The 14,284-nt window shown below is 43.7% G+C and overlaps 1 protein-coding gene across 1 annotated transcript in view; it reads left to right on the top strand.

Annotated features, from left to right (window-relative positions):
* The window catches only part of LOC144826224 (tropomodulin-2-like), a 322,058-nt gene that overhangs the window by 113,809 nt on the left and 193,965 nt on the right, over positions 1-14,284 (top strand). The window contains exon 3 of the mRNA XM_078684601.1: positions 3,282-3,438. Within this exon, the coding sequence (XP_078540727.1) occupies positions 3,282-3,438 (157 nt within the window). The remainder of the gene's footprint in view (positions 1-3,281; positions 3,439-14,284) is intronic.

Raw genomic sequence — 14,284 nt, 5'->3', positions numbered from 1 at the left:
GGGGTGGGCTCACTTGGGCTACTGCGCTCCTTCTAATTTCCACATCTGCAGAAGAACAGTGACAGAGTAGAAAACATCCACAGAACAGCCAGTTTGAAGATGCAACATAGGCACCAGGAATAGTACAAAAAGATGGGGAAATGTATACCTAAGTATTACTGTTGGGATACTCACATGGATGAAGACATATACACCAAGTCTAGGCTGTTTCAGTAAATCATAATATGGAATGAGTGTGGGTTCTTATAATGATGCAGCTATCCGTGGTTTAAAAGTTAGATTTCTTTCACCATTCTGTGCGAGGGCCTCCAGGCTCGTTTATGTCAACAATGCATTCCCAAGCCAGCTACTAACTGGTATGCTCAGGTCAGGTCCTCCAACCTTTTTCCATGGAGCAACTTGCAACGCACCAGTTAACTGCAAACCCCCTCCCCACTTTCCCATATGTCCCCTCTTTTTGCTCAGTTGTAAGTTAAGGCTTGCTTGTAGGACTGGAGGGCTATCTCATCAGTCTCCCTTTTCTACACTTCTTGCATGGTTTAAATAAGAAACGTAGAAGAGGTGCTAACATTTTTAATTCGCAGTGATCAGTAATCATATAGGTTTAATCAGAAGTGTTGTAAACCAGTTTACAGCGGTTGGAACAGTATATCCACGATGGCTCACCCAGATTAGTGATGAGTCACATGCTAATTTACAACTACGCTGTCTCTCATCCTAGAAGTCAATAGGCCTCCTTGGATAACACAGTCCTACATGCGTTCAAAGTTTACTTCTGGAAATGTCAGATGGCATGTTCTTCTGCTTCTACAGCTACCAGTATGTAACCCAGTGAAAGAACATGTTATTAAATTACTATATCTTGTGCCAGCTCCTGTTTGTAACCAGCAGCGATACCTTATTAGGACAGTATGCCAGAGGCCAGTTTGTTAAGTTGAAGGTATACTACTGAGTGGTGGAGAAGAAAAATTTACAGCATTTTGGGGCTACTTCACTTCAGGCAAGCTAACAGTAAACAGTCACTAATTTTAAACAGATCTCTAGAAAAGTGAGAAGTGGCCTGGCACATATAGCTTTAGAGAATCCTGTGTAAGGGTTAGGACGTTTTCTGATTTCTTGTCTTTCAATATCTCGTCCTATGCTCTGTTTCAGTCATTTCGTTCCAATCTTTTTTGTGCTTCAACGTCTCTGAAAGGTGGAAGAAACTGGGCACTGCCAATTGTAAAGCAATTTATTTATGCAAACATTTACTTGAAGTTCTTCAGCTCATGTTGTATTTATTTGAATGGTGAGATTTGTGCAATCAAAACAAAGAGTCTCATTATATGTAGACTTAGCCTAGCTATTGTAAACACTTAAACATGTCAAGTAAACCCATGACAAGTCTGGCCATGGGAGTAGTCATGTGATCTCATTCTTCTACAGAGGGCAAAAGGTGCCAAGAAAAACATGGCCCAGGGACATCCATCAAGAGCACCTCCTAGATACAAACACACGGGCTCGCCATGCGCACCACAGTGTGTGTCCCACAGTGACGGTAGATCTGCTTCGTGGAGACAACCCAAAAACTGAAAAATAGAATGGGATATCGGCTTCAGTGCTTTTGATTTCACGTGGGTGTTGTCTGCCAGTTGTGTATGAGATAAAGACTAAGTTGATTCATTCCATATCTACTGTGTGATGTTTGGTCAGAGTCTGGGATTCACCATGACATTTGCCATGTTTGATTTGAAAGTATTGATTAGTATTGAGCACCAGTGATTTTACATTACTTGTAACTTAGCATGGTTTCTGCTTGCTGGTCGCATCTGAACTGTTATTGCTCTTCATGGATGCCCGAACTGGGATTTTAAAATACTCTGTGGCCCTGTCTCTTAAAATATGTTTGTCATAGGTGCCTCCTTCTGCCAAGATCTCTCGCCCCCAATGTGCTATAGTTGCCGGTATGCCAGCATGATCATTTTACCATAGGAGTTCCCAGTTTGGCGAGAATTCCAACCAGTATGTCAGGGTCTACATTTTTTAATGGGTGCCCTCCCTTATGACAATAATTACATTTAATATGCCGGCGGCAGAAAAACTTATCTTGAGTGTCCCCATAAGCCAAGAATGATCTTGAGTAGGCAATGACCAGCAACAAACTCACAAGCATAAAACATTATAACAAACACACTCTTTCTCACTCACAAGCACTCTCACACTCACTCACTCTCTGTCTCATTGGCTCTCCATCCCCTCAATCACTCTAACCCACACTCTCGTTTACTCATTCTGATTCATACTCACTCTCACTTACACACAAATGATTCTCACTCTCACTTTCACAATCACTGACCCTCACTCACACCTACTGGTATAAATATAATGTGTTGTGTCATCTTGACTGGGATTTGACAGGTTCATTAGACAGCCACAATATTTCTATAGTATTCATTATGGCTATAATCTTTGGAGTGTCTTTATTACCTATGTATACATCATGAAAGGGTGTACACAGGACGCCTATATTATATAGGTCCTTTGCCACCTACTCTGGATTTTTCTGTCACAAATAGTTTTTTACCCATACTTTGCATTTGCAGGGTGCTATTGTAGATAATACAGCATAGTGGGATTCACACACACCACATCACACTGGTTTCCCTAGTTTTCAGAAATGACAGGGGTCAGTAGGTTTCCATGGTTACTGATCGATTCTGCACCCAGAACCTGCAGTCACCCCATGGAAGCTGCCCCATCAAATGCAGTCCCTGGAGTTTAGTGGGTCAATCCATGCGGATTCCCTTCCGAAACCAACTCTTGGCTGAAACCCTCACACTTTGTACTCAATGGAGCACACAGAAGATGGCAAAGCCTCTGCAGGGATATGTTCTTGTTAGAGAAAGACTGGAGAAAACTCATGTTTTGGGTAACAATTTCCGAAAATCTGACAAATTTTATATTCACTGCTTTGTCCAGGCCAGAAACTCAGGCTAAAGGAGGTCAGGCAGCCAGTGGTTGCAAGCTTGGGATGTGTACAGTTTGAAAATATATGAATGCGGTATGTTTCCATATGGCAATTTGGGACAGATGGTAGATCATAGAATTGAGATCCATCTAACATCTAATAAACAGCTTGCATCTGAGGGTGAGGTGAACACTTAGATAGGAACACTAATAGAAACTGAAATAGAAAGAGTGATGGAGACTGACAGAGAAACGCTGATAGAAAGTTTCCAGTTTTTAAAATAAGGTTGTAAGTTAAAATGTTAACCTAAATACTTCTGCATGTCTGTTGCCAGAATTCACTCATGCCAGCTGGCTTTCGACAAAAAGATCAGACGACAAAGGAAGCATCATCATCCTTTGACCGAGAGCGCCTCCTGGCATATTTGGAAAAAGAAGCATTGGAGCAAAAGGACAGAGAAGAGATGGTGCCCTTTACAGGCGAGAAGAAAGGTACTTCACCACATTTAATACTACACACGTTGGATTTGTGTTTGTCTACCTTGGAGTGTTCTTGCATTGGGTGCTCTGCGTATGCTCATGCTTGTGTATTCTTTTGTATGTTATCGGATGTGTAATTGCTTGGGATGGAGCTAAGTCAGTCTTCTTAAACGCGTATCCATGATGCTAACCAGTATGCATTTGGCGTTTATTGTATCCATTGGATTATAAAACAGAAATTATTTCTTGCTTTCGAGTAGTACTGTTATTTAACATTCTTAAAGTGTTTCTCTTGTTCTTGGTGTTGTATATTTAACATCAAAATTCAAGTACATCATGAAAATACAACAGTTCATAGCAGTGCAACATCCTGTTAAAAAGCACAAGACATTCATGTAAAGAGTAAGCAGAAGTTTGTCATTGGCGGGATGCAGCCAAACAAATGCCCACAAACCATGAACTGCCTGGCTGTGTTGCATGTGTTTCCCCGGTTTTACTGGCCACGAAGAGCCATACAAACACAAGGCACAAAATCGGTCAATTTCTCTGGCTCATTTGCCCACCAGATTTGGATAATATTTATAGGGAAATCGTGCTTTACACGTAGATTGAGAAAAATGTTCAATATTGCCCATTTTGCAATATGTGAAGTCCTAATTAAAGGGCCGATTAGGATGGCGGACGGAGGTATCGTCCGCAGGGGCAGCGGCGGCCCCTCTGTGCAAATTAGGATGTGACCGCCACCCTGGCGGTCACATCCTGTATTTTTAACATTGCGGCGGGTGCTGCTTGAAGCAGCACCCGCCGCAATGTCAGAAAATGAAAGCAGTGCATTTGCATGCACAAAGGGGCAGGCACCGCGCGGTGCCTGCCGCTTCGTGCACGCAAAGGCAGGGGGTACCATAGGTACCCCCATGTGCACCCCCACCCCCCCTTCACCCCTGGGGGCCCGCAATGGGCCCCCAAAGAAAAGACCGTATGCCTTTCCACGGCGGAAATGCCGCCGTGGAAAGGCATAGGACCGCCAACATCCTAATGTGCCAGGCGGTGTCTGATAGACACCGCCAGCCATGTTAGAGCTTTTCCACCGCGGTCGGAAGGCGACCGCGGCGGAAAAGCTGCGGACGGTCTTCCTGACCCCCCAGACATCCTAATCTGGCGGGGGTCTTTGAAGGCTCTGCAGCGGTTTTTCCGCATCCTCCGGGCCAGCGGACACTTCCGCCGGCCCGGAGGATGCGGAAAAACCGCAATCCTAATCGGCCCCTTAGTATGTAGTGTGGGAAGACCCTTCCATTCGGGACTGACTGGACTGGATTTTGGAAAGTCTGACTCAGAGTGGGCTGGTGGCACCAGATACAATTTGTGAATGTACTTAGTAAAACCAGGCAACATTCAAACCTTTGAATGGCTTAGGATGAAGGTGCAATGATTACACTATGTACCTGGTAATTAGTTTTTAATTTAGCCAGCAGACATCTTAGTTCCCCAAAGTCTGCATACACTAGTCAAGGGATTTAACACAGAATCGAGCCACTACTTTTTCCTCACAATTCCATAGGAAAATTGTAGGACGTAGTGCAAATATATGTAGAAGGGTGTATCAGAATTCAGTAGAGTACCTCCAAAATATATCAGATCACTTAACTCAAAGTTGGAAGTGCTATTGTCTAATCAAATATGCTAGAACTTAAAATCAACTTGCTACTCGCAGGCACCATTCTCATAATAATATTTGTGAAAGTTATTGTTCTCTTCCTCATTATTTTGAAACTTATACCACACATTGCATTGATCATATTTCAGCTTTTGGGCTTCTGCAGGACTCAAAACTTTAATTTTACTGCAAATATCTAGAGTCGAAATTACATTGACGAATATAGAAACTATACTAACAGTATTTTTTAACAATGGTTGGAGTTCTTTGTTCATGCTTATGCTTTGAAAAGCAATGTCATTTTCAATGGATTGCCAATTTTGCTTACCAGTGGTGAGCTTAGTTTTAAGGTCTTTCAAAGAGAGACATTATGGCGACATTTGCCCTGGTCTTAGCCGTCTCCTGTACTGTGCAGTGCTGTACTGTTTTTCTAGCAGAAATTATGTAGTTTATGTGTATTCATTATGCACCCAAAAAGCCACAGCCTCATTGGTGGTTCAGGAGTATGTCCTTTGCAAATGCCCTGTACTGTGGATCTGGTTTCAATAATAGACTCTACGGAAAATACCTACATTAAATCTGCATAGTTTGTTTAAAAGTGCATGCCTTGTTAGTGCTTTAATGCCCTTGGGGTCATGGTTTACATATTTCTAAATACAATCAGTTTATTATTTCAACAGCAATGCTTTTACACCACAAGGACACCATTTCTCAGGTTTCGATTTTCGGTGTGTCGGGCTTACTGATGGAGAGCATTTCTACATTATACTTGCCATACAGGCTACAAGGTCTTTGCTAAACAATTTGAATTGCAGAATCTTGGATTCTTCAACGAGTGACTGTCCTGCTGAAGTCATTCATATGATCCATGTTTGTATTTAGAGATTTAAGGTGTCAGAAAGTGTTTATTTCAGGCTTCATGCCCCTGCCATCAACCACAACCCACAATTCTTTGTTCATTAAGGTGGCAGATAATGGAAATTAAAAATAGTCATGTTTGAGTTTTCAATGTTTTTTGAGCAATGTTTGTAATGCCACTGCTGCCAGAAACAAGAGACAAGGAGGTGCCCTCTTTGCTAAAGTTGTCAGCTGCATATTCTCTGAGTTTGTGATGCAGCGGCTTCAGATTGGTCATACAAGAAATTGGCAGTGTCTGAGTGGCCAGCACAACAGACCAGTAGTCATGGACCAGGTTTTTCTTCTTAGTAGGATTTTGATATAATCAATTATTTATTTATTTATGTATTTTGATATAGTGCAAACTTTACCCGAAGCTGTCAGAGCGCTTTACAATAGAACCCGTTACATTACATAAGGTCTTTGGAGTACATTAATTACATAAAAGATACAAACAGAAACTCTAAATTTACATAAGAATGGTAGTAAGTACATACGTCAACTACAGATACTACTGGTTAGAGTTACATATATACAAGTTGCAAATCACTCAAGGTTCCATTTTAAGAAAAGTTGAAGGGATTAGGGTTGGACAAATAAATAGTACATATTTACACAGCATTATCTTCTCGTCATTGCTGAGGTTCTTGCTTTCAGCCCTGCCTTCAGGGTGTTGTTGCACTCACGAGTGGTGATCTTGGGCTGGAGGCAACCCAGAGCTGGTGTTGGCCAGATATCCTCAAGCATACAAAGTGGGGAGCAAGCCAGACTGCAGTTAAGGTGCCTAGGCGGGACAACCTTCCTAGTTGTCCCCTGGCATTGCATCATACATCGTTGAGCGTTGCAGGCTGAGGAAAGCTGAATTGCAGAGGTGCCCAGTGATGGTCTCCTCATCTCCAATATGGCCGCCAACCCAATACAGTTAAGTCCACCAAGGCATTCCTCTTTTTTCACTGGACGCTCGTGGCAGTGGAGTTAAAGTGTCGGGAGCCAGTCCAACCCGCGAAGCGAGTTGCAGGACCGCTTTAATGCAAGGGGTCGGTGGGCTCAATCAATCAATATGTCCATAGATTGATGGCTTACTTGTCTGGGCTGCCGCACACCACACACGCATGCTGACAATACTACCTTTGTTTGTATTCAGAAATAAAATGGTGTACATCCTTTCTGTTGTTGTAGCCAGACATTGTAAATTTCTTTTAGTTAATGAATAAAAGAATACAGATTGACTTCATCACACTGTCTTTCTAAAACAGAAAAAGAACGCATCTTTGCAATTAACACTGTTCCCTTAATACCCTCCCGGTGGTGCTAACTCTAGGCCTCCTGCCTCTCGATGGTATTCTTCTCATGTTCAAATATATTTAAAAAAGAACAATAGAGAGATGTACCTCAACCCCACTCACCGCCATCCTTCCCCCGGTCCAACAGCATTCCGCCCATCCCATCTGCAGAAGATCCAGAATACTATTTGAAATCCTAAACCTGACAACCATGAATTTCACTCCACATAGACGATCTGCCTGGAAAAGGAGAGTCACTTCATTCCCTGAAACCACTTTTAGAACGTATATTTGAGGCCTGATGCATTATTTGTTCATTTGAAGCTCGAAGGCAGTACTGAGCCTTGATATTCCATACTCCAGTGTTTTGTGAATGTGTGTATTCTTTCTTGTCCATCCCGAGATTTAGTTCTAGTTTTACATTCTCCTTCTGTTATTGGACCACATATGCAGGCTACTATGCACTGGGTACAACCAGAGTCCTCCAAACGTCAAAGTGAAAGAGAAACATCTCTTCATTAGTGCACAATGCTAATCTCTACTAACCAAAGTGACACTGAGAAGGTGTAGGGGCCTTACCAGACGTGCCATTGAAAAAGTAGCTTTGACAAAGTCAGCACCTTTGGATGGGATTTTGTAAGTGCATGCACAAAAGCACACACAATATATGGGCAGACACAGGTCATGCATGCATTCACACTGACTTGCACAGCCGCCGATATCCTTTCTTACAATGGCCAACAGGTGGATAGAAACTCATGCACCAAGGCCAATGATCGAACAAACCATGTACAGCAACAGCCACCCATTGAGGTGCATCAGCTGAGCGCGTCTGACATTTTGCAAGGTAAAGAATGGCACCTTTAGCTTTTTCCAATGCAGCTCAGGGGGCACAGGATGGGGCTCCTCAAAGGACCACTGGGCAGTGTTCCTCAAGGAGCCCTGGGTGATGTGCCTCATGAGGGGACTGGGGGATGCGCTTCAGGGGAGCAGCGGGTGCGCTGCATGAAGTGAACACTGAGTGTCGTGCATGAAGGCAGCGCTGGGTGATGCACAATGGAGAGACACTGAGCTGTTTGCAGGAGGGGCACAGTCTGATGCGTAGTGGTTTGCACAGGCTGATGTTCAATGGAGACCAGGGTATTAAATAACAGGAGTCACGCGTCTGGACAGCATGCGGGCCCAGGATGATGTCCGAGTGGGTTCAAGTCTTCCAATGTTAGGCATAAGCAGCTCATCCCGCCCTCTTTATTTTATTTGATTTCCAATACTTGCAATTTTATTTCTGTTACGTCTAACATTTTGTAAGGCAAATAATGGGCACGATTCGTTTTCTTGTGATACATTTACATGAGCCTGGAAACTCTTTGTGGTTGGATGCCATTATTAAGATCTTTTTTATCTACAGGCACCACTGCACACAGGCAAAACTCAGGGACGTACATAAACACACACATAAACCACATACAGGCTCTCATGAGCACCTCCATAGCTGCAAGACCCATGCTATAAAGGGACACCTTCTGCCAATCCTGGCTCTTGTCCACCTACTTTGGAAGGCGGATGCTACTGTTTTTAAACCTGTGCCCATAATCGTAAAATGATCAAACCTAGTTGTCCTGTAACACAACAGTCTAATCAAATAAAACAAGAACTGACTGATGGTGTCACTCATGAAATGAGCCTCTTGACAGCTTTACTCCTAGATTTCTTCTTTGTAATGTTTCCGATTTGACTCGTCTTTAGGTCGAAGCCTAGCAGACAGCACAGCTATCTTGTTGTAAAGACATATTGGTGACATAATAAATAATAATAATAATAATAATGAATTTTATATAGCGCCTGGTTACACTGAGGTCTGTGTGTCCCCGCCCTTGTTGTGGCTCGCCCCAGGTAGTCAGACAGATCAGTCCCTCCAGCTCACCCATGCTAACATCCTCCCTCTTTAACCGGAGGGAAGAGGGAAGAGGAGGGTTTTCAGTTGTTTCCGGAAGATGTATTCCGAAGTTTCTAAACGCATTGTGGATGGCAGTCTATTCCAATGAAGGGCTGCCTTTACTCGGAAGGAGTGCCCACCCATCCGAGCTCTACTGAATCTAGGAACCTGCACCAGCCCTTTCCTGGAAGATCTCAAATCAAATATAGGGGCTCAGCAGTTCCAGAAGATAGGATGGCCCCTTCCTCTGCATGATACGGTGGCTGATCAGCAGAGTTTTATAGAGCACCCGTTCTTTAATCGGAAGCCAATGAGGGTTTCCAAGGCTTTCCTGGATGATGCTCTTTTGGGCAGCTTCAAAATCATGCGGGCCGCTAAAAGCTGACCCAGAAATACATTCAACTGCTTGCTTACCATCGGCTTTTCCTTTTGCCATTCAAATGTGCATGCTTTATTGTTTGATGGCTTTATTTATTTTATTACCGTCCAACAATTGTCCTCATGGAACTCATTTATTAAAACGGGTATCTATTTACACCTGAAAAAAAATTGTTATGTGAAAGTAAATAAAAAAAAAGACGATTTGGAATAACAGAACAGTATCAATCGGTCAAACCAATTTGAAAAATTACATTAAACGGCCTGAACCACACTGTCATGATTCTCAGTTCAACCGAACTGAGTCGCTTATTTTTTGTTATTTTCATAAACATTCGATACAGTATCTACAGATATGCACTACTATGCATGTTGATTTAGTGGTAAGTGTTTTTGAAGAGAGAAGTGATAGAAGACCCCCAGATAAAATAACCATAACCACACAAAGTGACAGTAAGTGACTTACACAATTTTCAAAAAATAAATATTAATAGGGTTATTGGTTTATACAAGGATATCCAAACATTATTCAGACAATAAAGTAAAAGCGACCAGAATTTTTATGGCAATTTTGCATAAGGACTGTCCTTTTCACTGGTGTTGATGACGTTTCAACCCTAATGCGGGGTCGAGTGCGAGGGTCTCATCAGGACAGTGATAATCTGTGGCCACGGATAATCGGCTAACAAATATTCCTTATTTTCTCCTGGAAAATTCAGTATATGCAAGGAGGATAGTTTCAAAGGAATGTCTTCTTAATCAGGAAGATCCATAGAATTGGTCTTCCTACCGATAAGCTGGGTCTCAAGATGAAGGAGGTTGATTCCCAATCCTCTTGTTTAATGGCAGACTATAGTCTGTTTACAGAAGGTGCCTTAAGTCGAATAAGTGGTGGGTATCGATCCTTCAGATTACTTCATGGAGAGCTCGTGAGTGTGCCCATCGGTCACGCCTCAGTCTCTCCGGTTTAGAGAACTTCGTCCTCACAAGCAGAGAATCGCCGAAGTGCAGCCAGAATGCCTACCACACTTCTATCCTATATTGTGCATCAGGCCTCGGAGACTATTATCCACCATTAAACAAGAGGATCGGGAATCGATGGCAACTAAATATACACAGCCCCCCTCCTCGAGCCTTGCAAGACCTTGGGGACCCCTTTTCCCGGGACCAGTTCTTTAACTGTGTCCATGGGAGCCCACCCCCAAGACACAGCGATTTTCTCTGCCCACAGTGCCAATGGCAGGGTAGAAGTGTGCTCCCCCCCCCAGCAGTAGCTTTGAAAATGCTCCCCCCAGATGGAAGCACACTTCTGTTTCCCTGCCTGTGCTCTTGCGGGCTGAGAAACTGATTGCTCCTGCCCATTGGGAGCAAGCTGAAGTTGCTGCTCCTGCCAGGTGGGAGCTGGGCTGGGTTATACCTGCTGCCCCCACAATTATGTTTGGCTCTGGAAAATGTGGTCCTCAAATCCTAATGAGACTTGGGAGGGGGGCCTTGGGGCCTCCCTCCCATCTAAACAAAAACTTACCAGGGGGATGGCGTCCCCAGGACCTACTTGGGCTAGGGGAGGTGAGCTACGCAGCCCCCTCCCCTTTTATTTAAATTTCATCTCCGGGGTTGGTGTCCCCAGGGCCTCTTACACTCAGGGGGGACCGCACCCCCTCAATTTATTAATTACTGGGTTCCAGGAGATGGGGTCCCTGGGGCCTAATAAGGTTTGGGGAATGGGGGCCACGTTGCTCCCCTTTAAAAAAAATTAATGGCCTCAGTGGATGGATTCCCCGCAGCCTCATAAGGCTCTAGGAAGGGGGCTGCGCAACCCCCTCCCCTTTTTTTATCACATTTAGCACCAGGCATGGCGCCCCTGGGCTAATCAGTGCTTGGGAGAGGGGCCACACAGCTTCCTCCTGTTTTTTTATTGTATTTGGCTCCGGTACTGGCCTCTAGGATGTGGTTCATGGGGCCAATTAGGAGTCGTGGACTGGGCTACATGCCCCCCTCCTCTAAATATAAAAGTTTTGCCCTAGGGGATCAGGTCCACAGGGCCTGTAGGCAACCCTACCCTGTGCAAGCCAGAGGCTGTGCATGGTGTGGGGTTAGCAGCTTGCTAGGGGTTTGGCCACACAGCCATGTGAGAATCCAAGTCCTGTGGCCAATACCCCGCTGCGCATGGCCAAAGATTAGGCAGTGTTAGGTTGGCTGACTGCAGGGAGTTGGAAGCAGGGCCCGGCTGCAAGACAGGCTCTGCGGCTTTCCCCACTGCATGCATGACCAAATGCCATGCAGGGCATGGGGCTGGCATCTTCTTATAAACAAGGGGACCCAATGGATACACTAGGACCATGGGTAGGCACGTACTATAAAGAACAAAGGTCCTAGTAGTGAGAGAAAAATGGCTTCACACGGTGGTATTATAGACTGGAGTCAGTTCTATAAATTTAATCCATATACTCAGCCGGGCATAGGATTTAGGGCATGGGGCTGGCTGCCTCCTGGTGGTAGCCTGTGGGAAGTTGTCCCTGTGGCGGCTGCCAGGAGGGAAAAGTGGTGGGCAGCGCTGGGATAGATAAATTGAAATTAAAACTTACCTGCTGCCTCAGTGCTCTTCTCCCAATCACAGGCTCCCAGACTCCCCTGCGCAAATCGAGATGCTGCTTTCATGCTGGTAATGCTATTACCCAACATTAAAGCAGTACTGGGATTGGGTGGAGCAGGGCGGTTTCATGATCCCAGAGAGACTGGAAGCCTGTTCTTGCTGTTCTCCAGCAATTGCCTGGAGACATCTAAGTGCTATAACTGGAGACATCTAAGTGTGCTTGACAGTTTGGCCGTCCTAAGCCAGCTGGCCAAACAATCATGCCCACTTGCAGTGCCCTCCATTCTTGCATTGGCCCCACCCCCAAGGCTCAGCTCAGGCTCAGGTCATGAAAAATAACATGATAAACTGCTTTATTATCATTTTATTTTACATGTTTTTTATGCTGCTGAGGCAGTGGGGCGACGCTCGTCTGCCATAATGGAGGAGCCGTCACTGAGTAGGGCCTGGCTGCAAGCTGTGATGGCATTGATGATGCTTCATCTTATACTCAGCTATTTTGTACTTACATTCTGACATTACATTGGTGCCATACTAGTTTATAAAGTAATGTGTATAAAAGACGTTTGGATGATGCTATCAGCTATGTCATCAATGATGTCATTTGAGATGTCATCAGTGATGTCATAAATGATTTCATAGAACATGTCATGAGCAATGTAATATGTGAGGTCATAAGCAGTTCATGGTCCAAGTTATAGTTGGCTTTGCTAACTATATCTGATACATTTCTGTGATTTTTTAGTTCAAAATGTTAATGTTGTCACTGACCTATTCACTTAACTATAATATTACTTTAACCTCTGTTTTTTCATATATATATATATATATGTATATGTATATGTATATATATATACACACACACACACAAAATTGACAAAGGTGGGAAATGTTTAAGTGATAATATGCCAATAAAAAAATTATTTGAACTCATGAATTGAGTTTGGCTAGTAGGGTTTCAGGTGATTTACCCCAGGGGAAATTAAGATAGTACACTATTGTCATCTGCAAAACCACTAAGGGGACAACCATATCACATACACAGCTGTGTATATTTCATCGAAACAGTGAGAGACTGTTTTGTGCTGGTCAGCATACATACTAGCTTGGCCAGAGATGTGTTTTAGTTTCTACTTTTAACTAACCATGGTTTTAATTTTCGCATTTCTTGAACTAAAATCTGGGTATATTTGCTTGTTTGCTGTGTGTTTTGTTACCCACCTGAAAAGGTTCATTTTTGGTCGGGCCTTCCAGACAGAACATGTTTTCTGGTTGCAGCAGACATATTGTGGGCCATTGTTTATCCTTTCTTTCCTGTCACTCTCATTTGCCTGGTTATTAGATTTTTTATGTCAGCCTGGTGTATGCCCCTGCCATGAAGCATAGACTTTTTTGTCATATCTTTGATTGGCAGGCTTCCGTGCATCCTTTGCTCCCTTTTAGGGAACTACTGTTTTCTTTTAACTGAAGAACTTAATGAGTGCATGTGATTTCCAGCTGCCTGTCTCGTGTCTCGTGCCCATGTGCTTCTGTCCGACCACCCACACTTGTGTTGCTCTTTTGCCCTTGTGTTTCTGCCCCCACATTCCAAACTGCTCTCCTTCAACCATGTTCTTTCCTACTTGTTGTTTCTTCCACCCGCCATGTTGCTTCACCCCCACCCACTCTTGCAGCCATCTCATTCATTCATTCATTATTTTAATTTTTTTACAAAAAAATGCTTTGAGCTCCTTTTTAAAACTGCGTTTTCACGCTACTTTCGAAAATGTACCAATCCATCTCGGATCTGTAAATAAAATGACAAACCAGCGTCCTTGTAAGTGTGTTGAACATATACACGTGCCTTCAAAATTATGCAACAGTTTCATCATTAGGGGCCAGATGTAGGTGTCCAAATGCCGGTCGGAAACGGCCGATTTCGGCCGTTACCGACCGGTATTTGGCTTTTGACATGTAGGTGGCTCGGAATTTACAGAATCGGTATATTTACCGATTCGGTAAATTTACCGCTTCGGTATTTTTCCGAATCGGTAAATATACCGATTCTGTAAATCCATATGTAGGTGGCACAGTTTGCAGTGCCACAGGCCCTTAGGAATTCTTAATTTACCACCCAA

This window comes from Lissotriton helveticus, chromosome 3_2 (genome assembly GCF_964261635.1).
Source record: "Lissotriton helveticus chromosome 3_2, aLisHel1.1, whole genome shotgun sequence".
Lineage (NCBI taxonomy): Eukaryota > Metazoa > Chordata > Amphibia > Caudata > Salamandridae > Lissotriton > Lissotriton helveticus.
The sequence above is the reverse complement of the archived record's forward strand: the minus strand, read 5'-3'. Positions and strand labels throughout refer to the sequence as shown.